Source organism: Oryx dammah, unplaced genomic scaffold (assembly GCF_014754425.2).
Source record: "Oryx dammah isolate SB20612 unplaced genomic scaffold, SCBI_Odam_1.1 HiC_scaffold_28, whole genome shotgun sequence".
NCBI classification, from domain to species: Eukaryota; Metazoa; Chordata; class Mammalia; order Artiodactyla; family Bovidae; genus Oryx; species Oryx dammah.
In genome coordinates this window covers 118263548-118291215 of record NW_024070212.1, presented here as the reverse complement: position 1 = coordinate 118291215, position 27668 = coordinate 118263548, and the positions used below count along the sequence as shown (strand labels likewise).

Here is a 27668-nt window from a genome sequence, read left to right as displayed (position 1 = left end):
GGGCAGGAAGGCAGGGAGCACCCGGGTGGAGCAGGGAGCACCCGGGGTGCAGCAAGGCAGGGAAAGGCAGTGCACTAGTGCCCCATCCCTGCACTCCTCATCCACAGGCGCCTCAGTCATGCTCTCTAATCCCATCTGATTCTCGTCTGGTGAATTTAGTCAGAAGCTTAGTGACACAGCTTGCAGAAGCCAGCAAGAGACTTGCAATAAAACAGCCTGCAGCCAGAGAGCAGCGACAGGAGCCTGCGACTCATCAGACAGGAGCGGCCCCTCCGCGGGCAAACACAGGGGCCGCGCTTCAGAAAACCCTGGAGCTGTGGCGGCACCAGCCCCCTGAAAGCCGGCGGGCGGAATGCCACCACCCGGGAACTGCTCAGGGGAGCAGCTCCCACAGCAGCCCTTCGTGGGGGCAGGAGGTGCATCACCGCCTTGTGGGAAGCCAGAGAGCGGGGTGCTGCATGTAACCCCCACGGCTCAGGTGAGGCCCAGTGGAGACCAGGCTGCACCCCGAGGTGGCCTCCCTGCCCACCTGAGGCCCAAGAAGGTGGCACCAAGGCTGGGCCTGCAGCACCCTGGGTGCCCGTGTGTGGGAACAAGGGTGCACCTGACCTCTGAGCCAGGGGGGGTCTCACCAGAGACCTTGCATGCCGACCACTGGGAAAGACCAGGCCCCTGGGACCAACCCAGGAACCGGAGCAGGTCCAGCCAGGTCCCCGGAAGCAGGGCCAGCGCCCGGCGGCAAGTGTTCCCAGCTCACCACTTCCAGGCCCAGGACCGTCCCCCGCAGGGAGCCATATCGCAGGAGCCGCAGGCCGCCGGCGTTGGTAGCCACGTTCCCCCCGATGTGGCAGCTGCCCTTTGCGCCGAGGTCCAAAGGCATGATGAAGCCCCGCTCCTCTACGTACTGGCTCAGCGCCTCCAAAACACACCCTGCCTGGCACACCAGGACCCCTGCCGAGCAAGCAGAGCCCCCGTGGGGGCCGTCAGGCTCAGCCCAGGGGGCCCAGCAGGCCGAAAACTCCGGGAGAGGCATCCGCCCACCCAGGAACCAGGGCGAGGAGGAAAATGGGTGCTCCCTGATCCCTGCCCCAGAAAAGGAAAGGCCAGTGAGGCCACGTGGGGGGAACAGGGCTCACACACACAGGCTCACGCAAGGGAGCGCTGAAGAGGGGTTCCTACAAGGCTAGGGCCCTCCAGTGCGGGTGGGACTCTGCCCCAGGGGACAGGTGACAAGTCTGGAGACAACCTGGGTTGGAGATGCTGCTGGCATTGAGTGGGTGGAGCCTGGGGCTCTGCCCAGCCCCCCAGTGGCCAGAGAGCACGCTCGGCCCAGGGGTCCTGCCCGAGAGGCACCCACACAGTTGCGGGGCCTGGAGCTTCGAAACTGTGGAGCCCCTTATACACCCCGCAGGCCTCAGGAAGGGTCAGCGTGGCCGGGAGGGCCCACAGAGCAGCTCAAGTCCAAGGTGTAAGTCGCCCCAAGGACCAAGGGGCCTGGGCGGCTGCTCGTCCCCCCACCCCAGACCCGGGCCCCCCTCCCCCAGCCCAGCCCAGCCCAGCCCAGCCCAGCCCAGCCCGGCGGCCGAGAGGGAAGTCCCGGGGGCGGCCGGCCTTACCCGACACGTCATGGAAGCTGAGGACCTGATTCATGAGGGCGGTGGACAGGATGATCTCATCGAAGACCGGCGTGCTGCCGCCCACCATGCCGGTGTTGCCCCCCTGGGGGTTCACGGCCAGGTTCCGCTCATGACAGTACCTGGGACACGCCGAGGACCACGGTCAGGGCCCTCTCCGACTCCCACACCAGCACCCTGGGAGGATGCCGCCAGGGCCGTGAGACCCCAGCCTCTCCCACCACCGAGCCAGGCCACTTCCTGCCGCAGCCTCAAGGGGGTGCCTCCTCCGTCCCCCACACACGACAGGAGTCTGAGGGGCAAGTGACCCCGCAAACCGCGGGGGAACAGGTGGCCACAGTCTTCCCAGGTCACAGACGAGGCCCGGGCCACCCCGAGGCTGCTCCTCCGAGCGCAGACAGAGCGCCCGCTGCCGCCCTGCCTGTTCATCTCGACAGCTGCAGCCCCGGGCACTCAGGGCCCCTCCCGCCCCCCCACCCCGCATCTCTGCTCCCCTTTATCCTGGGCTGCCCACCCCTCCCCTGCCCATTGCCCTTCAGAGGCAGGTCAGAGTCAGCAGCAGCACCTCGTCCCCAGCCAGCCTCCCACCAAGCAAGACCTGAAGGGACCGGGCCCTGATGATCAAGATCTGGGCACTGGGGGCCCCAACCCGAGGGGCCGCCTGCCAGGCACTCAGCCTCCAGCCGCAGCTCAGCCGGAGCAGCGCCAGGTGTCCCGGGGCCCCGCACACAGCTCCACGGGCGGCGGGGACAGAGCACTCTCGGGCGCTCCCCTTCCACGCATCGACAGTGGCGTGGAACGGGAATCAGACCACGGGCATCGCCACATGGAAGGGAAAGGCCGTGACGTGGGAGATACAATGCGATGATGCTTAACAGCCCACACACACGCAGGAAAGCGCTGGGCTGACAAACCAGCGTCATCGGCGGTTATATTTGGAGAGGGAAATTTTGCTTTCGCAATTTTTTTTTCTTTATGGCTTTCTATGTTTTCCAATTTTTCTATAGTAAACACGAGTGTACAGGGATAGAAAACTTCAAAGCAGGCGTTTTTCAAGAAAAGGCCTGTGCCCACCGCTGCCCTGGGCGTCGAGGCTGCCCGGCGCCCCCTGGAGGCCGCGGCTCCGCTCAGCCTGCTCGGCCCCTCTGTCCCCTGCTCGGCCCGCCCTCCCATCCCCGCCTGCCTGGCCGCGGGGGTCCGCGCGCTCTCTGCCCCGCCCCGGTGACGAGGGAGTGGGGCGGGCAGGGCGCCTACCTGAGGATGTGTGCCACCTCCTGGGTCGTCCGCGGCCTCAGCAGCACCTTGCTGGAGCCTGTGGGACAGAAGCCACCGTCACCTAGGAGGGGCGTCCCGCCTCCTGGGGAAGCCCGCCCGCCAGCCTCAGGGCCTAGAGCCTGACTCGCTGAGGAAGAGGGCCCGCCCCAGGCAGCCTGTGGGCTGGAGCTGGGCCCAGGGACCTCAGTGGCAGGAGCCCGGAGTCCTCTCCACTGCAAATGACTGGGTTTCCCTGGGAAGGAACCTGTATCATGTGGGGACCCCTGAGGCCACGTGAACATCCGGCGCCCTGCGAGCCGACACCCATGAGCTTCAGCTTCCAAATGCACCATTCACCTGCACTCATGAACCTACCTCCTGCTCCAGGAAGGGGCCTTCCCCACCTTGCGTATTTACCATCTTGGCTATCTGTCCACAGCAGTGCAGGCCGCAGACTCTCAGTGCTTGGTTATCACAAGTTATTTGGTGCCCGGTCGTGGCCTTATCTGTCGGCATTCCTGACCACTGCCTCGAAGACAATCAAGTTTCTCTCTACGCTCTCAGTTTTGCGGAAAGTGCTTTAAGCAGCTAAGAGGCTGCAGGAGGACAGGAGGCTGTCTTGCACGTCTTCCTGCTGTGTCACTGACTTTTACGGCGCTCTGAGATTGGGCTGTAGTTTCTAGCTTATTTTCTTATTATGAAAGCCATGTCTCGTTTGCTTTTCATCAAATGAACAGTGTCTGCCCAGGCGGCTGGCCGTCAGGCCTCCAGGTCCTTCCGGGCGGCCGAGTGCAGGGACCCTGGTTATCCGCGAGGCTCCTGTTGGCTTCACTCACTCATGTTTCTCATACCTGAGCTCCCACCGTGTGCCCAGGCACAGGCACAGAGAGAAAAACAAAGTTCTCCCGCCCCTTTCCCACCTTTCTAATGGGGAAAAGGATAAGAAAATGGTCCAATGTGTTAGTAAGGGGAGGCTACAAAGAGAGCAAAGCTCAGAGCAGAAGTCATCAGAGGCCAACTCTGGGGAAGTTCCCAGGACTGGAGGGAAGGAACGTCCAGCCTGGAGAGGCTGGCAAGGGGACAGGCAGAAGGGCCAGCCACACAGGGTCGGGGTACCACTGCCACCATCACCCCCCACCCCACCCCCCACCACCTCCCCACCCCTCCACTGAAGCCTCCCTTCCCCTCTGAACACCCTGCTGTGCTCACAAGCGGGCCACCCTTGACCCAGCCCTCCTCACCCTGCCCGCCACCTGCCAGGAACATCCCCAGGGCTCCAAGGGCCTAACTTCAGTGGACCCTCCCCCTGCCGGCCCTCCCGGAGGCTGTCTGCCCCCTGTCCTCTCTGTCAGCCGTCTGCCCACTGTCCCTGGAGCAGCTGCCCCCACCACTGCTGAGCCTTCCTGCCTCTGCTTTGCTTTCCCTGCAGCCCCCTCTCTCACTCAAGGTGCCTCTGGGCTTGAGGAAGGGGAGGCACCCTCCTCACCGCAGGGCCTCATCCAGGCACCCTCATCCCACACACAAACACAGAAGTGCTCCCGGCTCTTGGTCCCCCAGTCAAGGTCAGCACACACCACTCGGGGTCAGCACCCACCACTCGGGGTCAGCACACACCACTCAGGGGTCAGCGCACACCGCCTCGGGGTCAGCACCCACCACTCGGGGTCAGCACACACCACTCAGGGGTCAGCGCACACCGCCTCGGGGTCAGCACCCACCACTCGGGGTCAGCGCACACCGCCTCAGGGTCAGCACCCACCACTCGGGGTCAACGCACACCTCCTAGGGGTCAGCACCCACCACTCGGGGTCAGCACACACCGCCTCGGGGTCAGCGCACACCTCCTAGGGGTCAGCACACACCTCCTAGGGGTCAGCGCACACCGCCTCGGGGTCAGCGCACACCGCCTCGGGGTCAGCGCACACCTCCTAGGGGTCAGCGCACACCTCCTAGGGGTCAGCGCACACCGCCTCGGGGTCAGCGCACACCGCCTCGGGGTCAGCACACACCACTCGGGGTCAGCGCCCACCGCCTCGGGGTCAGCACCCACCACTCGGGGTCAGCGCACACCACTCGGGGTCAGCGCACACCGCTCGGGGTCAGCGCACACCGCTAGGGGTCAGCGCCCACCGCCTCGGGGCTGCTTCCACAGGACCTTGCAGAGCCGACAGCTCCTGCCCCACCCTCAGCAGGAGCCTGCTGATCAGGCCACGGAGATTTTCTGCTCCAGGACTCAGAGCCGCCTTCTCGAGCCAAGTGGCCTGCAGAACAGGCTGTGCCCAGCATCCACAATGCCCACTGGACTGCAGGCCCCCACGTTCCTCAGGGACATCCCTCCTGTCTCGGTATCAGAGACACCACGTGGCCCTGGGCTCGGCAGGGGGCTCTGGGCGGGGTGGGGCGGGGCTGCCCATGAGGGCGGGGCGGGGCGGGGCCGCCTCTGAGGGCGGGGCGGGCCTGGGCGACCTTCCTCAAGGGCACCCTGGTAGAGAAGCCCAGCAGACGGGCGTCCACCGCCTCAAGCCTCCCCACGGGGCAGGGCCGGCCCGTTATCCACGCCGACGCCCCAATTCCACTCGCTCCTGACGCTGCACTCTGGTCTGGAGCCTCACTCAACTTTCCTGCCACCATCACAGCCCCCGACGTGTCTGAGCCAAGAGCCCAGCACACCCTCCAGGGCTCGCCTTCAGTCTGGGCTGTGCTGGCTCCAGGCCCAGCCTGAGGACCTGGACACCCAGCGTGTCCTGGCATTTCAGGCTTAAACATGTCATGGGTTGTAAACTGCTTGTCTTCCATATCTTCTTAATATGCAGCAAAAACACTGTTGGTTTTTGTAACTAAGTAGGTCACGAGACCTCTGAAATCACTTCAAGAGACAACACAAAAGTGAAAGTGAAGTTGCTCAGTTGCTCAGTCGTGTCCGACTCTGTGTGACCCCATGGACTGTAGCCCGCCAGGCTCCTCTGTCCATGGGCTTTCCAGGCAAGAATACTGGAGTAGGTAGCCATTCCCTTCTCCAGGGGATCTTCCTGACCCAGGGATGAAACCTGGGTTTCCTGCATTGCAGGCAGATTCTTTACCATCTGAGCACCAGGGAAGACAACACAGGGCCTTAAGAAACCTGCTATCAAGAAGGTAAGCTGGGTCCAGAAGAATCTCCAAGCTGGTGTGGGGGGTGTGGGCGGCCAGGCCATCTTGCAGCGCCCGCATCCTGCCCAAGCGAGCGTCAGAGGGGACAACAGGCCCCCCAAAAGACATGTAGACACCCCACCCCGCAGAACCCACGAACATGACCTTCCTTGGAGAAAGGGTCCTTACAGATGTAATTAAGGATCTAAACTTGAGATCATCCTGATGAGGGTGGTACCCCAATCCAAGGACAGGTGACCTCATAAGAGAACAGAGAGGGAAATACAGGGAGAGGCTGTGTGAGGAGGGACAGGACTGGAAGACGCTGTCACTCGTCAAGGTCACCTAGAGCCCCAGGGGCTGGAAGAGGCAGGAAGGACCCTCCACCAGAGGGAGTCCTACCCACACCTGAGAACAGAGGGGAGACACTCCAGTCGTTTGAGCCCAGCTTGCGGTTCCTCGCTATACATCAGCCCAGGCCTTGGGCTGCAGCCATGAAATGAAATGACGTTTGCTCCTTGGGAGAAAAGCTATGACCAACCTAGACAACATATTAAAAAGCAAACATTACTTTGCCAACAAAGGTCCGTCTAGTCAAGGCTGGAGAATCCCATGGACAGAGGAGCCTGGTGGGCTGCAGTCCAGGGGGTTGCTAAGAGTCGGACATGACTGAAGTGACTTCACTCTCACTTTTCCCTTTCATGCATTGGAGAAGGAAATGGCAATCCACTCCAGTGTTTTTGCCTGGAGAATCCCAGGGACGGGGGAGCCTGGTGGGCTGCCGTCTATGGGGTCACACTTGTGGGCCCTGCAAGTGACTTAGTGACTTAGCAGCAGCAGCAGCAGTTAAGGCTATGGTTTTTCCAGTGGTCACGTACGGATGTGAGAGTTGGACTATAAAGAGAGCTGAGCGCCGAAGAATTGATGGTTTTGAACTGTGGTGTTGGAGAGTCCCTTAACTGTGGTGTTGAGAGTCCCTTAAACTGCAAGGAGATCCAACCAGTCTATCCTAAAGGAAATCAGTCCTGAATATTCATTGGAAGGACCGACACTGAAGCTGAAACTCTGATACTTTGGCCACCTGATACGAAGAACTGACTCATTGGAAATGACCCTGAGGCTGGGAAAGATTGAAGGCGAAACAGAAGGGGATGACAGAGGATGAGATGGTTGGATGGCATCATCGACTCAATGGAAATGAGTCTGAGTGAACTCCGGGAGTTGGTGATGGACAGGGAGGCTGGTGTGCTGCAGTTCACGGGGTCGCAAAGAGTCGGACACGACTGAGCTGAACTGACGCCTTGCGAGGAAGTAGTTAACACACACCCCGCTCAGAGCAGCTGGGGGGGCAGGTGGGGCGGTCAGCTGTTTTATCTTAATTTGCAGATGTCCTGCATCGGAAAAGCGTCTGTGACGCCGCCCAGAGCTCCTGCACCCAGTGCTCACCGCTGACTGCATGGAATCCCAGGCTGTTTCTCAACCCTACCCACCCCAAGCATGAAGTGTTAACAGACCCTCACTCACCTCGGACCGTCCTCAGCCAGTCCAAGTTGGGAGCCTCAAGCTCCTCCGGGTCTGTGATGACCCTGCCAGGGACGACTCGCTCCAGGGCGGCCAGGTCGTCCTCAGACACCACGGAGAAGGGCAGCCGCCGCACGGGGTAGCGCTCCGGGGTCAGCGTCACCTCAGGAGCGTGGGAGGAGGCCGAGCAGCTGCCTCGTGAGGCCAGGGGGCTGGTGCCCCAGGCCCCTCGCAGGCCGCCCAGCCCAGGGATCCTGGACGGCCCCACCCACATCCTCTGTCGCGCGGAGGCTCCTTGAATGCAGGCTGCCCGCCAGCAGAAGAGCCACGCAGGCCACCTGGGCACCAGACGGGGCATCATCACTGCTGCCCTACAAAGTAAGGGAGTGGACCTATGACTCTGGAACAGCTCGGAGCGGATACAAGGAGAGCACCTGCAGGGTGGGGAGACAGCTCAGCAGGGCCCCAGGCCCACAAGGGCCCAGAGACACACCGCGGCTTCCACGGCTGCGGTGGCAGAGTGAGGTTTGGACCACCCGGAAGAGGTGGGCTGGGTGGGCACAAGGGACACGAGGCCTTCAGCTGACGCAGCACGGCCCCTGGCAGGAGTGACCCCGACAAGTCACGAGAGGCACACCCCACCCCCACCCCTGTGATAGCTTTAGCATCTGCGACAACCATGCCTCCCTCTCAGCCCCTCTTCCTTCACAAGGAACGAGCAGTTACGGTGCTGTAGGCACAGATGCCATTTCTCTGGTGACTCAGCTAGTAAGGAGCCCACCTGCCAATGCAGGAGGTGCAAAGAACGCGGGTTCAATCCCTGGGTCGGGAAGATCCTTTGGAGAAGGAAATGGCAACTCGCTCCAGTATTCTTGCCTGGAGAAGTCCTTGGACAGAAGAGCCCGGCAGGCTACAGCTCACAGACTGGGGTCGCAGAGCTGGACAGGGCTGAGTGCGCATGCGCAGGCAGGTGGTGGTTTCATCGCTCAGTGGCGTCGACTCTGCGACCAGCCAGGCTCCTCCGTCCCTAGGATTGCCCAGGCAAGCATACTTGAGAGGGTTGCCGTTTCCTGCTCCCTGGAATCTTCCTGACCCAGGGAGTGAACCAGGGTCTCCTGAATGTGCGGGTGGATTCTTTACGACACAGCCACCAGGGGACAAGTGGTTAGAATAATAACCTTATGTTTGTGGGTATGCTACAAGTTCACAAAAAGCGGGCGGCAGAGGGAAGCTCCTCTGGGCCCCCGTCGTGGGGGCCCGGGAGTGCGCAACTCGCCAGGAAACCCCCGGGGAGCGGAGCGGGGTGGAGCACCGGTGTTCTGGTTGCTTCCAGCTCGCCTGGCGCTCAGACCACCTGGGCGGCTCGAGGGGCAGCGCCCTCGCGCGGGGTCACACCTCCGAGTGACCTTGCGGACACGACCAGAGCGCCTGGGTGCCTGGAGGCAGCAGGCGCCGCACCAGCGGGGGCGAGGCTTAAAGGAGGCGCGGAGGCCAACCGCCCCTGTTCAGGGCTGCGCAGGGCAGGTAAGCAGCCAGCTCGGGGCCGGACTCCCGCCGGGGGCCGGGCGCCTGGGGTCACGGCCGTTAGGAGACCACCGGGGGCCAGGAGCAGCCGCCCCAGCCAGGGGGCGACGACCAAGCGCCGGCGCCCCGGGCGTGCAGTCACCCAGGCTCGTCTGGAAGGCCCGGGGCGCGCAGCCTGCGCGATCGCGTGACCGGATCGGCCCGGGCGGTGGGATCCGAGGGCCCCGCGGGCGCCCGCCGCCCCGCGACCGCGCGCCTCCGCCGCCCCCGGCCCGCGGCCCTCAGCCCCTCCGCCGAGACCCCGAGCGGCCGCGCGCACGCACTCACGTCCGCGTCCCCGCCGCAGGCTTCGCGCCGCCGTAGAGAGAGGGCGGGGCGGGGCGGGACTGCGCCTGCGCCGGAAGCCCTCGGGGACCCCGCCCACCCAGGGCCCGCCCCTGTCGCTGGCTCCGTCCACCCCACTGCCCCGCCCTCTGCCCGGACTCCGCCCATCCAGGGCCCCGCCCCTTTCGCCCTGATGCCCGGCTTCATCCAGCTTCGCCCGCGAGGACAGCTGGCCTTTAGTCCGCTGGCACTGCCTAGCGTGGTCCCTGCACAGCCTCCCACCCCTTCCACGAGGACTGGCCCACGTGTACATCCCTCCTGACCCTAGGGTGTAACTCTGTCCTCCTAAGGGGCCCCCAGAGGACCGTGACTCACCCTCTCAGCTTCGGGGAACGGTGGCACCCAGAGCCCCGGTCCCCTGGCCCCTACTCTGGCAGAAGGACAGACATCCCTGCGAGTCCGGACTGCGCTGCAGGCAGAGCCCGAGGGCGCCCCGAAGCACTTGAGAACCCCAGCGACTCTAGTGAGGGGCCCTAGGATCTGCGCCCGGTGGCAATCCCGCTTCCGGAAGGCCCGGACCACCCCCACCCGCCCCGCCCCGGGGGACGCAGAGTCAGCCTCTCGGGACTGCCGCCTCCTCTAGCCCCTCGTTTGTGCCCGCCCGGTGCCAGTTTGCCATCCACGGCTCCAGGGTATCTGCTCTGTGGGCCCATTGGGCTCTGCCATCTGGGGCACCAGGCTGAGGGGGCTCCCAGCCTGACAGGTGTTCCCCGCCCCAGCCACCCAGCGGCCAGCTCCCAGCTGCCTCCCCCCACCCCCACTCCCCACCCCCCCGCCCGGGTGTGCCAGCAGACGCTGAGCAGCAGGTCTCCGAAGACATCTGAGCCCCAGCTCCGTGGGGCCCCTCTTCCCAGGGCTCCTGGGGCTGAGGTACCCAAGGTGGCCATGCAGCCAGCTGGCCTCCTCCTCCTCTGAATCCCAGGCAGCACGCCTCCTCCAAGCTGTCAAATCCACAGATTCAACTTGCTTCCTCCAACTATTGCTACTTCAATGTCGCTTTTTGCTTCTTCAGCCCTTGGATATCCTTGATTAAATGGTTACAGTACTCACAGTGGTTTCCATCCACCCTTTGCTGGCTGACACGGTCACTGGTACCCGGAGCAGAGTTCTCTTCTCACCTTCTGGCCCCCGTGTCCTACCGAGGCGGCTCCAGGACACGTCTGGCTCACCAGCTCGAGTCCTCGCGACAGACAGGAGGGGCGTTCTGTGGGATGCTAAGATGATGACCCCTGGCGGAGGGCACGACAGAGTGTGTACATGGCCCCAGGATGGGTTGGCAAGGCGCGCTGCAGGTTCTGCCAAGTAGAACAGAGATCCAGGTGGTCCCTGCAGATTGGCAGAGCACAAGCTACGACTGGATCAAGAACCACCACCTGCCACCTGCCAAGAGCACGTGTTCCGCTCTGGTAGCATGCCTTATCAGGAACAGCAGCTGCAGCAGGGCCTCACCACCTCTCGTAAACCTTCTTCCCCAAGATCTGCCTGCCTCTCCACAGTGACTCAGTGGGGGCACGCTAGGACGCACCCTGCCTTTGGGTTACGCCTTGGCAGGGAGAGAACACTCAAGAGACTTCCCCCTGGCCCTTCCTACTGTGACAGTCCTCGCTCCACAGGTCGACCTGGCCATCCTGCCAGTGGTCAAGTCCATCTATCTGAATGACACAGACACTGGGAAGGTAACCAGAGGGGCCTGGACAGCCATCCAGACCAATGTCACCTTATTACCCGATTGCCACAGGCCTCACTCTGACCACAGACCAGTGGCATCCCGGCCCCTGGGAACCCGCAGCAATGCACCTGAGCTCCCCACCCCTGCAGCAAAGCACCCAGCCTCCGCCTCCCAGACAGGCACCACTGGGGCACGTGGGGGACAGTGTGGGCAGAGGCAGGTCACAGGCCCTCCGCCAGAGCCACAGCCTCCTTTCCAGCAAGGACCTAAGTCTGGAACAGGGTGTCATCTGAAAATGGGTGCCCAGCCATGCTTTCACCGCGGTTGACGGAGCTGGCTTTCTGGACGCTGTTAGCACTCGTCAAGGATGTCCTCAGAGAGGTTTAGTTTCCACAGGGCCTTGGCACCCAAGCAGGTCTAGAAGGCGAAGCTTCTGTTCCAGAGGAGGCACCTTAGCCCCTAGGAAGCGACCCCCAGTGCCCTAAGAACACATCTTTCTCCTGAGCTTGGGACCGCCTTCTGACACCATGAGAGCTGAGGCCCAGGACCCCACCCAGGCCCCTGGTGGGACTCACCCACTCTGCCCACTACACACCCCCTTTAAGAGTCCACACAGCATCCAGTCCCAGCTCTCGACACAACACTGAAGTCTTATTTCCAGAAAGGATGCATTCTTAAATGTTTGTTCCAAAAAATACTTTATTCGTTAAACAATATATCCATCATCTATAACATGATCCAAAAATACAGATATACATCTTTACATTATTTAATAAAAAGATTTACAATATTTCTTTCTTTTACAAAGAGAACATCAATAATAATTCCTTGAAAACACAATGTAACATTCAGGTTAAAGCTGCATCGTCTTTTTGGATGAGATGTGGTAAGATGAATACCACAAATACATACTAGCGGGGAGGAAACTTCACAGAACTCTCTCCTGAATGAGAACGCTTTTCTCAGACTTCCCATTTTAAAATTCCTCTCGGCACAGGTAATGAAGACCAACCACACTGTCCACAAAAAGCTGAGGAAAGCCTGAAACCCTAAGCGTGCCAGCCCCGCACAGGGCAGTCCCTGGCTGTGGGCACACAGGGAAGCTGCTCTTTGGACAGTGTTATTGCTCGAAGCAGTCCTCGCCAAGGGCTGCTGGTGACGGGTCAGGAGGCAGGACTGACACACGGCTGGCCAGTGTCCCACACACCCCCGCAACTGCCCAGGGGCTGCGTCCAGGCGGCTGCCGCCTCGGGGTAGACGGGGGCTGCCCGGCTCAGGAGGCCCTGAGAGCACCAGGATCGCATCCGCCTGCTCAGGGGCCCAGCCTGCGGCAGGAACGGTCACAGGCCTCGTGTGCCAGCCGCGAGCCCCTCGAGCTCCGCAGCAGAGGCGGGGGCGCGGCTTAACACCTGCCCCTACTAGCGCAGCGCGTGCTCTCCTGCAGGAAAACGAGGATGTTGCAACCACTGCTGACGGATATGAGCACCACTGGCAACGGGTGGCGCCGCTCCTCCGCACGAGAAGCCCCTTCCGGCACAGGCAGACCCTGAGGAGGACCCTGGGGGCCCGCACCCTCGCTGGCTCAGGAATGCCTCGGCAGTGGCCGCCTGCCCCCGGCACCAGCGCCCGAGACCAGCGAAGGTCTCGTCCTGACGGGGTGGCAGGCGAGGGGTGAGGAGCGCGGGCCAGGTGCTCCCGGCCACAGGGCCTCCCCAGCGTCTTCTGCCTTGCGGGCAGCCGCATGGTCAGGAGGCATTCGGCCGGGGCCCAAAAATGTTCCGGGGACGCTCTCTGTTCCGCTTGTGTTTTCCATTTTCTCCAAACCTACGTGCATGTTATTTCGGTGATGTTACTGTAACCAGCAAAAGCAAACGCTGGAAACATATAAGCACAGAAACTTTCCAAAAAAGATCCACGGATGGCATGTTACCGGTGACAAGCAGGGTGACACCATCCAACTTTATACGAAAGCTTCCGGCAGGGCAGTCAGTCACCCTCCTGGGGAACGGCCAGGGCGGCGGGCACCCCACTGAGGCTCAGGACCGCCGTCCAGCTGCGTCCACAAATCCCCCCTCCCGTGGGAACAGTGGTGTGAACGGGTCAAAGATGAAATGAGCTTATGAGGAATCACCACAGACGTACTGTACTTACCTATCTTCTCCACAAAAACGGGTAAAGGAGTGAAAAGCAAAAAACTTTCCCACAATTTACTCCCCATAATCTTTAAACATCCATGCTAACCAAAACCTAAGTCACTAAACACCAACCCCCCAGGGTTTCCGGCCGAGGCAGAGGCTGAGGGTGCCAGCAGCCCCTTCCTCAGGAACGCCACATGGCCTGGATGAGCCTGGGCCCGAGGGGCAGCCGCGGCCAGACCCCACGCCAGCCCACGGGAGCCCCAGGGGCCACATGCTGCACAGGCCGCCTGCAGGCTCCCAGCTCCCTCTGGCGAGGACAGGGTCAGATGCAGGGTGCTCGGATGCGGACCCAGGGCGGCCCCTTGTCGCCACAGGGCGCGGCCTCTGCAGCTCCTGCCCGCCGTCTCCTCTCGGGAGCGCACAGGACGGGCGGCCGTCACGGGGAAGCAGGTGGGTTCCTGTTGATGGCCCTCCTCACAGACAGGACGCGCTTCGTCCACGCCGGGAAGGTGGGCCTCCAGTCTGTGTCGCGGACTCCGGGCCTGAGGCAGAGCCGCCGTGCCCGCCGCCTTCCAAACGTGCGCCTGGACGGCCTCAGGGGAGAGGGCGCCTGCAGAAGCCACGCGAGGCATCCACGCCTGGACCACCTCCACTGTGACCAGCAAGGCGGGTCCAAGACCACGTGCCGATTGGGGAGGAAAGACACGTGGGTTTCCTCGCTTCACCCAGAACTGCTCCTGCGGCACGGGCGGCTCAGAAATCACATAATTGTCACTCCCCAGTCTAAGCGGCTGGCCTGCCGTGCGAGTCAGCAGGTCTCAGGCCAGCTCCCGGCACCTGGGCTCCCCTCATACTGACACAGACCACCATCTTCATGCTACCACAACTCATCTTCACAGTACAGTCAGAATTCCCGGAGAAACGGACCATCGGCCCTTCCGCTGGGCCGTCTCTTATCCGTACCGGTCACGGCACCGACAGCCTGTTTGCTAGTGGAGAGTCGTTTACTCCGGAAAGAAAACCCCTCACGGAGGGAACAGGCAGTTCAAATGCGAAGGCAGTGCACATCGAGGCAGAGCCCCCGGGGAGAGCTGGCGCTTCTGGGCACGTCCTAGGCTCCCAGCAAGGCTCAGAGGTGCCCGCAGTGGCACCGGGGCCTCGGCAAGCCGCCCCCGGAAGCCAGCCGGACACCAGGGCTCACAGCTCCAGATGCGATGCGACGGCAGTGCACCAGCCACGCACCCACGGAGCCCCGGGGCCAGCGGGGCTGACCGCCACGCTCAGGGCCCGGGGTCTGCACGAGAGTCACGAGATCGGAGTCACTGTGGCAAGTCCCCTAAGACTGCTTCTCTGTGCAACGGGCTCAGGTGGCTTCTCGTCTGTTCAAGGAAACATCCAGAATGACAACTGGCCGTTGAGTTATTGAATATCGTCGGGAACAAGGTAGTTTTAAAATGAATGTAAAATATTGCAACATGAACAAGGGAATCCGTCAGCTCACTTCCGGTCCAGTGTCCGCTCAGCCTTACTTCTTCTTTCTCCTCTCCTGAACACAGCGCGGACAGAACCTGCGACCAGAAAGGCGCCGTCAGGGGCCCCGGAAGGCAGGAGGCCAGGCCCCCCCGCCGGTCTCCCGGCACAGCGGGACACTGCGGCCACGGTGCCGCCGGCACAGAGACCCAGACGCAGACGGCCATGGGGGAAGGTCCGCCCGCCGCCGCGCTGGGGCCGGGAAAGACCCGAGGAACGAGCAAAGCGGCGTGCACACACAAGCACTCCCGTCGTCCGAGGGCATCAGCGCTCCCTGTGCGAGGACAGCGCCCCAGGAGCACACGGGAAGCGAGCACTGGGGGGGGGGGGGGGGCGCGCTGCAGGCGCCAGGCAGGCGCAGGCCCCCACCCTCCCCAGGGGGCTCAGCGGCCCCATGGCCCTGGGCACGCAGCTTCCTGAGGCCCCTCCCGGGCAACGGCTGATGCACCTGCGATGCGGCCGCCCAACCCCAGCTCCCAGCGCTTGGTCCAGGGCCTGAGCACAGCCCACCAGCCCCGGGGTGGGGGCCCAGGAGCCTCGCTGCACCGAGGATCACAGACCAGGTGGGAAGCGGCCTGCACTCTGCCCCCTCTGAAGGGAGACAGGGAGGCCAAGCGTCAGGCAGTCGGTGGCTGGGCCTGGCCCCGCCCCGCCCTGCGAGCGCCCAGCCTGTCCTGCTCCGTGCACCCAGTGGGGCACGCACTTGCCTGCACAGAGGGAACAATGTTCTAGCGCCTACCAGCAAAGTCCTGCAAACAAGGCAAACCCAGCACAGTCGCCCTCCCTGCCTCCCGCCCCAGGGCCAGCCCACTCGCCCCTTCTTCCCGAGGGGGTCAGCACAGGACCCCACCCCATCCCACACTGAGCCTGCTCCTGGCCACCAGGTTCCACCGGCTCTGCCTGCCAGGGCCCAGCCGGGTGGACACCACACGTGGCTCTGAGACGCGCCCGCACCCCCTGCCCGGCCGTCCACTGCAGGCAGACGACACGGACGGTCCCTCGGGCGGCCCATGCTCCGGGTCCACACAGAGTGCTGCTAGAGGGAGCCAGGCACACGTGGACGCGGGGAGGGCAGCGTCCCCAGGCCTTCGCTCGGCACAGCCAGCAGGACCAGGCTCTCACGCACAGCAGAGCTGCGGCCGCCCACACCTCCCCTGGGATGGAGGCCCCCGGCTCTAGGGGCGCCCAGCCCGAGCCTGGCCCTCAGCTGCCATCAGAGCTTCCCCAAGGAGAGTCCTCTGTGCCTCGTCTAGACCCACAGTCTCCTCGGCCTCCCTCAAGAGCCAGAGTGGCTGCTGCCAGAGGAAAGCCAGGCTTGCACAAGGTGGGGGTCAGGGCACCAGTATTTAAGAGTCGAAAGTCACAGTAACTTTCAGCCAGCCACCCCACCCCTGGCTCCTCATACCCGTTCTGCACCCACGGGTTCCGCCCACCAGGGAGCTCACGGTGCTGTGGTGTTCACCACTGAGAAACAGCCGCGTGGAAGCGGCTCAAATCCACGTGACTCGAGGTCGCTGTCACACAGGGGTGATGACAGACACGACCCGGTGAGGCGGGCAGCTGCCCCTCTGCAGCTCAGCTGCAGGCACCAGGACGGGCGCGGCAGGCAGGCCCCCCACCCAGGCCACAAGCAAGGCCGGTGCCATACTGACCATTTTCCTTTGGGCTTCGTGGTCAGGTCCACACAGGCAAAGTGAAACCACTCGATGGGGCACTGCAAGGGGAGGGAGCAGGCGGTCAGCGCTGCCCGCCCAGCCCTCCCGTCCCCAGGAGGAGGTCAGTATCGCCTGCCCGCCGCCCACCCGCCCAGCCCTCCCGTCCCGAGGAGGCGGTCAGTATCGCCTGCCCGCCGCCCGCCCGCCCCACGCTCTCGGCCAGAGGAGGCAGTCAGGGCTGCCTGCCCGCCGCCCAGACCGGCCCGGCCCAGCCCGCACTCACGTCTGGGTTGTCGCAGCCGATCATCTCCCCGTAGGACACCTGGTGGCACAGGCAGTAGGTGGGCTCGTTCGGGTCCACAGGCATGTCCAGCACGTCAGAGGGGTGCACGGACAGGATGGTGTCGGTGAACTCCGACCTGTGGAGGTGGCGGGCGGGGGGTTGGGGACAAACTGCCCGCGACGGTGCCCGGCAAGGGTGCAGCACAACGGTGTGGGCCGGTGTGGGGCAGGCGTTCACCACGAGTCCAAAGCAGTCCCCCAGGAGCAGGCCTGCTCCAGCCCCGCCCCCGCCCCAAGGCCGATGGCACCACCACCAGTGGGCACCCGGCAACACCAGAGAGCACCCCCGAGCCCACCGGGATGCCCGGTGTCCGTGCAGCCCTACAGCCCCACCCACCGCCCAACTCCACCGGCACCTTCAGCTCAGAACCGCAGCATCCCTGCCCCAGCCTCCCCCAGGCTCTGCATCTCGGGAGTCAAGCAGCACCAGAGCCACCCTCTGTGCGCGGGGCCACTTCACCTGCCGGCCCCAGGAGGTAGCCCACCACCCTGCACCCGGCGGCCACCCCAGGCCCCCTGAGCAGCCCAGCCAGACCAGGGCCGCCCACACCACCCCCAGGCCCCCACAGCACCCAGGTCACCCCCGAGACCGCGGCCCACGGCACCGCAGCTGCAGGGGGGGAAGGGGCTCCGGGGGAATCAGCTCGTGTGGGTTTCAGCCTTCTAAAAATATCCCATGAGCTCAGCGAATGAAACAGTACTTTCCCATCAGTACAGAAAGAAAACCCTCCCTGCCCTACGCCCAGGTAAAAACTACAGGCGTGTTCAGATATTCATCTGCTAAACAGATGGCGTGTCACACGAGGAATGCAACAAAGGGAGAGCTAAGAGGCAGCGGCCGACCCAGCGACGTGAACACACCAACCGGGTAAACGGAAGGGATCCAGGTCCCCGAGGGACTGACTGCTCGCCCCTTCCTCAGGCACCGTGACCTAGTCAGCTGCACCCCAGCCCCCCAACGTGGCCCGCACCCATGGGGCCGCTCCGACGCCGTGGGACCTGCACACAGCCACACCCACGGTCCATCTACCGCATACCGCCACACAGAGGCTGCAGAGCCCAGCCCCTGGACTCCAACCAGCCAGCCTCTCTCAGGCCCCGTGACCAACCGGGGGAGCAGCAGCAGGAGAGCCTCGCCCGCAGGCGGCAGACGGGCGCTCTCGCTTCCCTGCCTCACCACCTTCCCACCAGCCCCGACCCGGCTCCGTCCACCTGCACCGCACGAGGGCGGGCCTTTGGGGACGCGCAGGTGCTGCCCTCTCCACGACCTGCATGCACCTGCAAGGTCAGACGAGGAGCAAACCGTGTGCCCTAAGGGACCGAGAATACAGCGGTGGCCGCCAGGAGGGCCTTCCTGCTGGGCCAGCGGCCAAGAAGCCGCCTGCCAGTGCAGCAGACACAGGCTTGACCCCTGTGCGGCAGGCTCTTGCCTGGGAAACCCCATGGACAGAAAAGCCTGGCGGGCAGAGTCCATGGGGTTGCAGAGTCAGACACGACTTAAGAGGCTAAACACCACCAACCAGGAGGAGTGTGTACAAAAAGCATCAAATGCACAGAAGACCAAGGGCTCAGATGAACAAAGAAGGGCTTTAAACACGTTATGAAAGAAGCGTAACTAAGACATTCATGTATGGAGACGTTTAACTAAAATCTGTTAAAAAAAAAAAAGGAGTCAAATGATGTTCTAGAACAAAAATCACAATATGTGAAATTAACAGCTGAGCCTTGAACAACATGGGTTTGAACTGTGTGATTCCACCTACATGTAGATTTTTCTCAGTAAATACGTGCTACAGTATTATGTGACCCTTGGATATGGAACCTCGAATTCAGAAGGATATCAGGTCAGCACACCTGCACAGGGGAGGGGGGAGGGGCCGCGGCCCACCTGCACAGGTGAGCATGTCTGCAGCCTCAGCAGTGACTGGTGTTATCATCCTGAGCAAACACAAACGTTCTCTGGCGGAAAAGTAAAAGAGCACTTCTCACCCTCCTTTATGCTTCTTCTTTTTTGGGGTGTCATCTTCTGAGGTCCTCCTGCCGCGACCCCTGGAGCCCCTCTTTTCTTTCTGACCTCGACCTTCTGAAACAAGAAAGACCTCAACTTTGTTCACAGAATTCCTGAGGCAGGACAAGGTTTACCCAAATATGGTATTTACCATGATATTCCTAACACATTTACCAGACAAAGTTTTTCAAACCATGGTTAATAGTAACAAAATGAAGAAAAATTAAGACTTGCTTTTTAACCCCCGTCCTCCAGTGCTCTCGAAGTCGCTGCCCTCCAGCTTGTCCTTCAGGTCCGCCTCAAAGCGAGCCAGGTCTGCATCCAGCCTCCGGATGTGCTTGTCCACCTGCACGGAGGGATGCTCACACAACCCACGTGGCTCTCGGGACCAAAAGCCCCGGGAATCACAGGCGCTCCCAGCGCCAGCCAGGGAGTGCTGTCTGCCCTAGGCTGAGTCTTAAATTAACAAAGCTCTGCTAGAACAAGGCCTACTGTTTCCTAGTTGATGCAAAGGTCTTTTTTCCCCATATATGACCCATCAACAGAATAAAGCCTGCTGCTGCTGCTGCTAAGTCACTTCAGTCGTGTCCGACTCTGTGCGACCTCAGGGACTGCAGCCCACCAGGCTCCTCCGTCCATGGGATTTTCCAGGCAAGAGTACTGGAGTGGGGTGCCATCGCCTTCTCTGAGAATAAAGCCTACTGGGAAGAAAACCTTGAAGGGATGAGAAACAGCTGTGAGACGTGGAGTAAGGGCTGAGGACACTAGATACCGAATGTTAACGTAAAATGTGAAGAGCGCACAGGTCCTTAAGTAGAAAATGACTTAAGTTTTAGGTTCCGGATGGAGCTGGAAGGAAGGAGAAAGAGGTGGGACATCACCCATGACCACACAGGATAACACGGGAGGGGACGCTCCTGCGAGCAGCTGCAGGGACATCACAAGGAAAGCCCCTGCTGGCACTGACAGGCACCCAACGCCCCCTGTGGCAGCTTCCCAAGCAGGAGCCACATAGCCCCTCCTGGGAGTGAACCAGAGCCCTCAGCTTCATCACACATCAAAGAGAAAATGGGAGTGCCTTAAGGATGCTGATCGTACCTAACTCTCAGGAAGACAGGCTGCTTACTCGAAGGACTTACTGCTTTAGAGCACCAAAACCCCAAACATAAGCATTAAGCTCGCCTTTGAGAGGCTTCTTTCTCAAACACAGCCGAATTTGGGCTTTAATAAATCACTCTTGTCTTCCCGCGGGAGGTGAGGATGGGGCACCCCAGACAGAACCCCATGTGTGCCACGTCGTGAGCCTCAAGTGAGGCAGACCTGAGAGGGAGGTGGCCAGAACAAGCTCTAGGGCCTCACGTAAAGCTGATAAAAACAAAGAGCAAGTGTACACACACACGTAACTGCACAAGCCGAAGGGCACAGAGCACCAGACTGCACTAAGGCTCCCGGGAGGAGGACCCCTCCACGGGGCACCTTCCGCATCGCTCCGCCCCAGCCTGGCCTCCGCCTGCCCTGCCGCTCAGGGCAGCTCTCCCCACCGTGTGCGGCGCGGCGTGTGCCTGGGGCGGCCCCACTTGCCAGCTCTCCCCGCCGCCCAGGGCAGCCCGCTCGCCCGCTCTCCCGCCACCCGGGGCGGCCCGCTCGCCCGCTCTCCCGCCGCGCCGCATGCGCACCCGGGGCGGCCCGCTCACCATCTCGTAGGTCTGCATGGCCAGCTGCACCTTGTCGTCGCTGTACTCCTTGCACTTGTTGTAAGCGCTCTGAATCTTCTGCAGGCGCTCCACTCGCTGGTCCGAGGAGAGAGTCTTCACGGTGGAGATGTACTCCGCGGCCAGGATGTCAATCTCGGCTTTCTTATCTGAGAGAGAAATGGTTGAAGAGCTATTTCACGCGCGCGACCCAGGACAAGCTCACCAGACTGGCAACCGATAAAGCCTGATGATGACAAGTTCCAGCAAAGAAGTGATTGGCTCAAACTGGCCGCCTGTGATGGCTAGGGGAACAGCCTTCCCAGACACTGGATCAGGGCCACAGGCAGACACCCCAACCGGGGCAGTGTGCCCAGGACAACCCAGCGTATGATGCTCCCCCGAAGGGCTCACTGTGCCTCTCTGGGCTCTCAAGAGACCCCGTTTGAATAAATGATGTGCTCACCTCACCCATGACCAGCATGCTACTCTCAGGGACATACCCTAAAGATTCAGAGGCCAGGACACACATGGGGAAGCAGTCATAACTACAGACAACAGGAAACAACTCAAACGTCCAATCTAGGACAAAACAAACGAGCTGCAGTCCACTCACAGAACAGAGTGCTGCTGCCGCCAAGTCGCTTCAGTCGTGTCCGACGCTGTGCAACCCCACAGATGGCAGCCCACTAGGCTCCCCTGTCCCTGGGAGTCTCCACGCAAGGACACTGGAGTGGGCTGCCGTTTCCTTCTCCAGTGCACGAAAGTGAGAAGTGAAAGGGACGTTGCTCAGCGTGCCCGACTCTTAGCGCTACCTAGCAGTAAGAAGACACGGCAACACCAGCCAACCCCACTGACGCAAGGAAAACACACACCACGCGAGGATCCCATTGTCATTAAGGGTGGAAACAGACGCAGCCGTTAATGCTTCCGTTTAGAAAGATGAAAAGGCCACCCTTGTAGGTGATAGCTCAGGGTGCACTCCTCACGGGAAGGGGGCCTGCTCAGGAGTCTCACAGGCCCTGGGCACCAGGGACCCTATTTGTCCCTCTGGGGAAAGGGTCTCTGGGTATTATTTGCTAAGCAATTTATAAATGTTTAAACCACTTCAGAATTCTTGCCTTGAGAACCCCATAAACAGTATGAAAAGGCAAAACAATAGGACACTGAAAGATGAACTCCCGAGGTCGTTAGGTACCCAATATGCTACTGGAGATCAGTGGAGAAATAACTCAGGAAAGAATGAAAAAATGGAGCCAAAGCAAAAACAATACCCAGCTGTGGATGTGACTGGTGATAGAAGCAAGATCCAATGCTGTAAAGAGCAATATTGCATAGGAACCTGGAATGTCAGGTCCATGAATCAAGGCAAATTGGAAGTGGTCAGACAAGAGATGGCAAGGGTGAACGTCGACATTCTAGGAATCAGTGAACTAAAATGGACTGGAATGGGTGAATTTAACCCAGATGACCATTATATCTACTACTGCAGGCAGGAATCCCTCAGAAGAAATGGAGTAGCCATCATGGTCAATAAAAGAGTCTGAAATGCAGTACTTGGATGCAATCTCAAAAACGACAGAATGATCTCTGTTCATTTCCAAGGCAAACCATTCAATATCACAGTAATCCAAGTCTATGCCCCAACCAGTAATGCTGAAGAAGCTGAAATTGAATGGTTCTATGAAGACCTACAAGACCTTCTAGAACTAATACCCCAAAAAGATGTCCTTTTCATTATAGGGGACTGGAATGCAAAAGTAGGAAGTCAAGAAACACCTTGAGTAATGGGCAAATTTGGTCTTGGAGCACAGAATGAAGCAGGGCAAAGACAGAGTTTTTCCAAGAGAACGCACTGGTCATAGCAAACACCCTCTTCCAACAACACAAAAGAAGACTCTACACATGGACATCACCAGATGGTTAACACCAAAATCAGATTGATTATATTCTTCGCAGCCAAAAATGGAGAAGCTCTGTATAGTCAGCAAAAACAAGACTGGGAGCTGACTGTGGCTCACATCATGAACTCCTTATTGTCAAATTCAGACTTAAACTGAAGAAAGTGGGGAAAACCACTAGACCATTCAGGTATGACCTAAATCAAATCCCTTATGATTATACAGCAAAAGTGAGAAATATATTTAAAAGACTAGATCTGATAGACAGAGTGCCTGATGAACTATGGACGGAGGTTTGTGACATTGTACAGAAGACAGGAATCAAGACCATCACCAAGAAAAAGAAATGCAAAAAAGCAAAACGGCTGTCTGAGGAGGCCTTACAAATAGCTGTGAAAAGAAGAGACGTGAAAAATAAAGGAGAAAAGGAAAGATATACCTATTTGAATGCAGAGTTCCTTTGAAAAGCAAGGAGAGATAAGAAAGCCTTCCTCAGTGATCAGTGTAAAGAAACAGAGGAAAACAACAGAATGGGAAAGACTAAGAGATCTCTTCAAGAAAATAAGAGATACCAAGGGAACATTTCATGCAAAGATGGGCTGGAGAAAGGACAGAAATGGTATGGACCTAACAGAAGCAGAAGATATTAAGAAGAGGTGGCAAGAATACACGGAAGAACTGTACAAAAAAGATCTTCACGACCCAGATAATCACGATGGTGTGATCACTCACCTAGAGCCAGACATCCTGGAATGTGAAGTCAAGTGGGCCTTAGAAAGCATCACTACAAAGCTAGTGGAGGTGATGGAATTCCAGTTGAGCTTTTTCAAATCCTGAAAGATGATGCTGTGAAAGTGCTGCACTCAATATGCCAAGAAATTTAGAAAACTCAGCAATGGCCTAAGGACTGGAAAAAGTCAGTTTTCATTCCAATCCCAAAGAAAGGCAATGCCAAAGAATGCTCAATCTACCACACAATTGCACTCATCTCACATATTAGTAAAGTAATGCTCAAAATTCTCCAAGCCAGGCTTCAGCAATACGTGAACCGTGAACTTCATCTGGAAGTTGTTCAAGCTGGTTTTAGAAAAAGCAGAGGAACCAGAGATCAACTTGGCAGCATCCGCTGGATCATGGAAAAAGCAACAGAGTTCCAGAAAAACATCTATTTCTGCTTTATTGACTATGCCAAAGCCTTTGACTGTGTCGCTCAAAACAAACTGGAAAATTCTGAAAGAGATGGGAACACCAGACCACCTGACCTGCCTCTTGAGAAACCTATATGTAGGTCAGGAAGCAACAGTGAGAACTGGACATGGAACAACAGACTGGTTCCAAATAGGAAAAGGAGTACGTCAAGGCTGTATATTGTCACCCCGCTTATTTAACTTATATGTAGAGTACCTCATGAGAAATGCTGGACTGGAAGAAACACAAGCTGGAATCAAGATTGACGGGAGAAATATCAATAATCTCAGATATGCAGATGACACCACCCTTATGGCAGAAAGTGAAGACGAACTAAAAAGCCTCTTGATGAAAGTGAAAGAGGAGAGTGAAAAGGTTGGCTTAAAGCTCAACATTCAGAAAACCAAGATCATGGTGTCTGGTCCCATCACTTCATGGCAAATAGATGGGGAAACAGTGGCAGATTTATTTCCTGGGGCTCCAAAATCATTGTGGATGGTGATTGCGGCCATGAAATTAAAAGACGCTTATTCCTTGAAAGGAAGCTATGACCAACCTAGACAGCATATTAAAAAGCAGAGACATTACTTCACCAACAAAGGTCCATCTAGTCAAGGCTATGGTTTTTCCTGTGGTCGTGTATGGATGTGAGAGTTGGACTATGAAGAAAGCTGAGCACAGAAGAACTGATGCTTCTGAACTGTGGTGTTGGAGAAGACTCTTGAGAGTCCCTTGGACTGCAAGGAGATCCAACCAGTCCATTCTGAAGGAGATCAGCCCTGGGTGTTCATTGGAAGGACTGATGTTGAAGCTGAAACTCGAATAATTTGGCCACCGGATGCAAAGAGCTGACTCACTGGAAAAGACCCTGATGCTGGGAAAGATTGAAGGCAGGAGGAGAAGGGGACGACGGAGGATGAGATGGTTGGATGGCATCACCGACTCAATGGGTGTGAGTTTGAGTAAACTCCGGCAGTTGGTGACGGACAGGGAGGCCTGGCGTGCTGCAGTCCATGGGGTCACAAAGAGTCTGACACGATTGAGTGACTGAGCTGAACACTTATTTCTCCATATAAGTGGTCTATCTGACAATAAAAGAAGTCTCTGTATTCACTAGTCAGAAGCTGTACCTCAGTCAAAAACCAGTTATTCCAATCTCACAAAATATCTGCCCAACACAACGTGTGAAAAAAGTGTCCACACCTGAGCACATCATCATCAAACGTAAAACCTCACAGATAAAGAGAAAGCCTAAAAGCTTCTAAATAGGAAAGTGGAAATAAAGATCACATTTTCAAAGGATCCGGAATCCAAATGATAGCGGCCTTCTCAGTAGCAGTGCGGAAGCTGGTGGACGATGCAGAGCAGCTGCCGCGCTTGGGGGAATGCAGGTCACCCTGGGGTTCTGTGCCCAGCCAACTGCTCACTGCTGCGGTTTCAGACAGGCAACATTGTTCACCCTCCCCTCTACCCTTTAAGGCTCCCCTGAAACAAAGGGGCAAATCAAGACGGGGCACGCTTAACAGCCGAGCAAACAGGGCTCTGCACGGAAGAGCAGCCGAGGGAGAGGAGGCCTGGGGCCAGGTGTGCCCCGCAGGCCAGCCGGCGAGCTCCAGTGGCCCCGCGGAGGGCACACAGACGGCTGGCAGATGCTTAGCGTCGCGCACCAGGGAATGTGGAAGACACACCGACCAGCAGAGCAGGGAGAGACGCCAAGAGGAAGTCAGGCCAAGCAGGGCCCGTGAGCACAGCAGACGGTCAGCTACCAACACAGGGGCGCTGACGGACACGGCGTCAGGACAACGTGAACTCTGGCCCACGACACCCAGGAGATGGCGGGAAGAGCTGTGTGCACATGAGCTGGCTGGGCGCAACCAGAGACGTCAGTCTTCACTTTCTGAAATAACTGAACAGCTAAAGTCTAAAACCAAAAGGAAATAAAGTAAGAAATGCAGGAAAAACGAGCTGCTTAGAAACAAGGAGTTACCAAAAGATCCAAAAGACTGCATGAACTACACACACAGAGTGTGAACAGAGAAGACCTTTTAAGAGAAGGTAACAAGTACTTTAACTGCAAGGAGGGGATGAGGGTCATAAAGACGAAACGCAGGAGCACCAGGGACTCAGTTTGATTGCACAGACTTGGCACTCTCTCTGAGACACCACCTCATGCCCGCAGCACCTCTGCCCCAGGTACCTGGAAGCACAGCGCCACCCCCAGGGTCCTGCCTTGGGGAGCTGCTCTCCCCACCCTGGCTGCACTGAAAGGCCTGCACCCACCTTCTGTCCTCTGGTCCAGCTCTCGCATCAGCTGGAAGTTCCTCTGAAGCTCACAGGGAAGGTTCTCGATACCTGAAAGAGACACAGCAGGACAAAAACTCACCTTCCCAGCCTCACAGCTCAAGGCCACAAGGGGTAAGCCCACTCCACCTTCTGTTTGCTAGGGTTTGGAAACAAGAAGAATCGTGGTACCTTTTCCCAGGGACGCGCTCTAGACACTGAACACACCCTGGTACAGGCTGACGTGCTTGAGCACTTGTCACAAACTCACGAAGTTAGATTCAAACAGAGGACAAGAGGGTGCCCATGCGGCCCTCCCACCCCAGACCCCAGGCCACTCCTCCCTTGCAGACACCCCGTCACAGCGAACAAGCCCAAACCCCAGGGTCCTCCTCCAACTTCACTCGGAACTTGGGGCATCGGGAAGTACCAACCGGGGCTGTGTGGGGGAACGTGATGCAAAGACGGAGCTGCCCAACAGAGGCACTGGCCACATGGGGCTACTTGAGCACCTGAAGTGGGGCCAGTACCACAGACGGACTGAGTTTCCCATTTTATGAGAGTTTATTTAAAATTAAACAGACCAGGAGGGACAGCACAGGGAGGACAGCACAGTGGGGACCTCCTGTCCCCACTGCCAGGCTCCTGGTCTGGGCCAAGCCCGGCCCCTGCCTGCAGCCAGGATGGACCCCTCTCATCAAACAAAGCTGGTGCTTAAGCCCCATGGCTCCCTGGCTCAGCAGACACCGAGCAGACCCCTCAGAGCCTCTGTGTGGGATCCCTCCCCCCTCGGGGTTCCTACAGCAGCAGTACCCCTGCACTCTCAGACGTGCTAGGCTCCTTCACGACCTTTAAACTCCTGTGAACGTTTAAAAACTCCACCTGCCCCATCTGGTAGCATGTCCCAGGAAAATTCCTGGTGCACAGCAGGTGCTTAGGGAATGAACAGGGGCTTCTGTCCCCAAGCCTTCACACGGGTGCCCCGCAAAGGCCAGGAATCATATTCCTCAGACTCTCCTCCTGGGCCCCATCAGGCAAACACCAGGAAAGAGGAGGGCAAGCCGCAGTGCCCCCCTACAGGCACCAGGGTGCTCTCCCACCCAGGACCTGTGCTCAGGCTGGGCCAGGACTGGGTGATCCGCGCGGATCACCACAGTCTTCCCCAGAGCAGAGGTTCAATCCCTACTCTCAACAACCTCAGGTGGGGGTCTGGGGGCTGTGATCCCCAGTACAGCACAGTGCTCTAGAGCCATGGGGCCCCACACCCACCAGCCCCACCCTCCCCAGGCCATGCCCCAGCGGAGGCCAGACTGGAGTCAGAACGCAGGACTCCAAGGCGGGATCGCCGCTCTCCAGAAAGAGACCTTAACAAGCTACCTGGCTTCTGCAGGCAGCAAAACCTGCTCTGTGAAATGTGGAGGAAAAAAGCCACCTGCTCAGGAGTTCTGCAGAGAGGGCAACATGTGCAACGCGTCGGGACATCTGGCCACGACGATCACGCCTGCCTTGAATACCCTAACCCAGGCCAGTAGGTAGCGCCCCCAGACCCTGGGCACGGACCGGCACCTCAGTGACCCTCTGCGCCTGCATGCCTTACAAATGTATGAAATGAGGCCTGGAACTGAGGCACAAGCTAAGCCACATCACAAGCAGGCACAGAACCCCGAACTCCGAGGCCCTGGGCCCCCCAAACCCGACCCAGAGTCCCCAGCGATTGGGACTCAACCATCTTGGTGGGCCAGTCCTGCCCCCACGGCGGGGCGGGGCTCGGAGGGGCGGGGCCTGGACAGAGGGGGCGGGTCCGACAGGGAAGAGCGCAG

General features: G+C 59.3%; 2 protein-coding genes across 2 annotated transcripts in view; both read right to left on the bottom strand.

Annotated features, from left to right (window-relative positions):
- The window catches only part of D2HGDH (D-2-hydroxyglutarate dehydrogenase), a 24765-nt gene extending 15326 nt beyond the window's left edge, over nucleotides 1-9439 (bottom strand). The window contains exons 1-5 of the mRNA XM_040231977.1: nucleotides 9390-9439; nucleotides 7542-7909; nucleotides 2889-2946; nucleotides 1617-1756; nucleotides 758-951 (exon numbers count right to left, since the gene is read on the bottom strand). Of these exons, the coding sequence (XP_040087911.1) occupies nucleotides 758-951; nucleotides 1617-1756; nucleotides 2889-2946; nucleotides 7542-7899 (750 nt within the window). The 5' untranslated portion in view covers nucleotides 7900-7909; nucleotides 9390-9439. The remainder of the gene's footprint in view (nucleotides 1-757; nucleotides 952-1616; nucleotides 1757-2888; nucleotides 2947-7541; nucleotides 7910-9389) is intronic.
- A 2357-nt stretch (nucleotides 9440-11796) lies between these two features.
- Nucleotides 11797-27588, bottom strand: ING5 (inhibitor of growth family member 5). The gene is made up of 8 exons (XM_040231976.1): nucleotides 27226-27588; nucleotides 25849-25920; nucleotides 20483-20649; nucleotides 19023-19134; nucleotides 18770-18863; nucleotides 16722-16857; nucleotides 16436-16497; nucleotides 11797-14821 (listed from the first exon to the last, which is right to left on the bottom strand). The coding sequence occupies exons 2-8, from the start codon at nucleotides 25874-25876 to the stop codon at nucleotides 14779-14781; spliced, it is 642 nt and encodes a 213-aa protein (XP_040087910.1). The 5' UTR covers nucleotides 25877-25920; nucleotides 27226-27588; the 3' UTR covers nucleotides 11797-14778.
- Nucleotides 27589-27668: the final 80 nt, after the last annotated feature.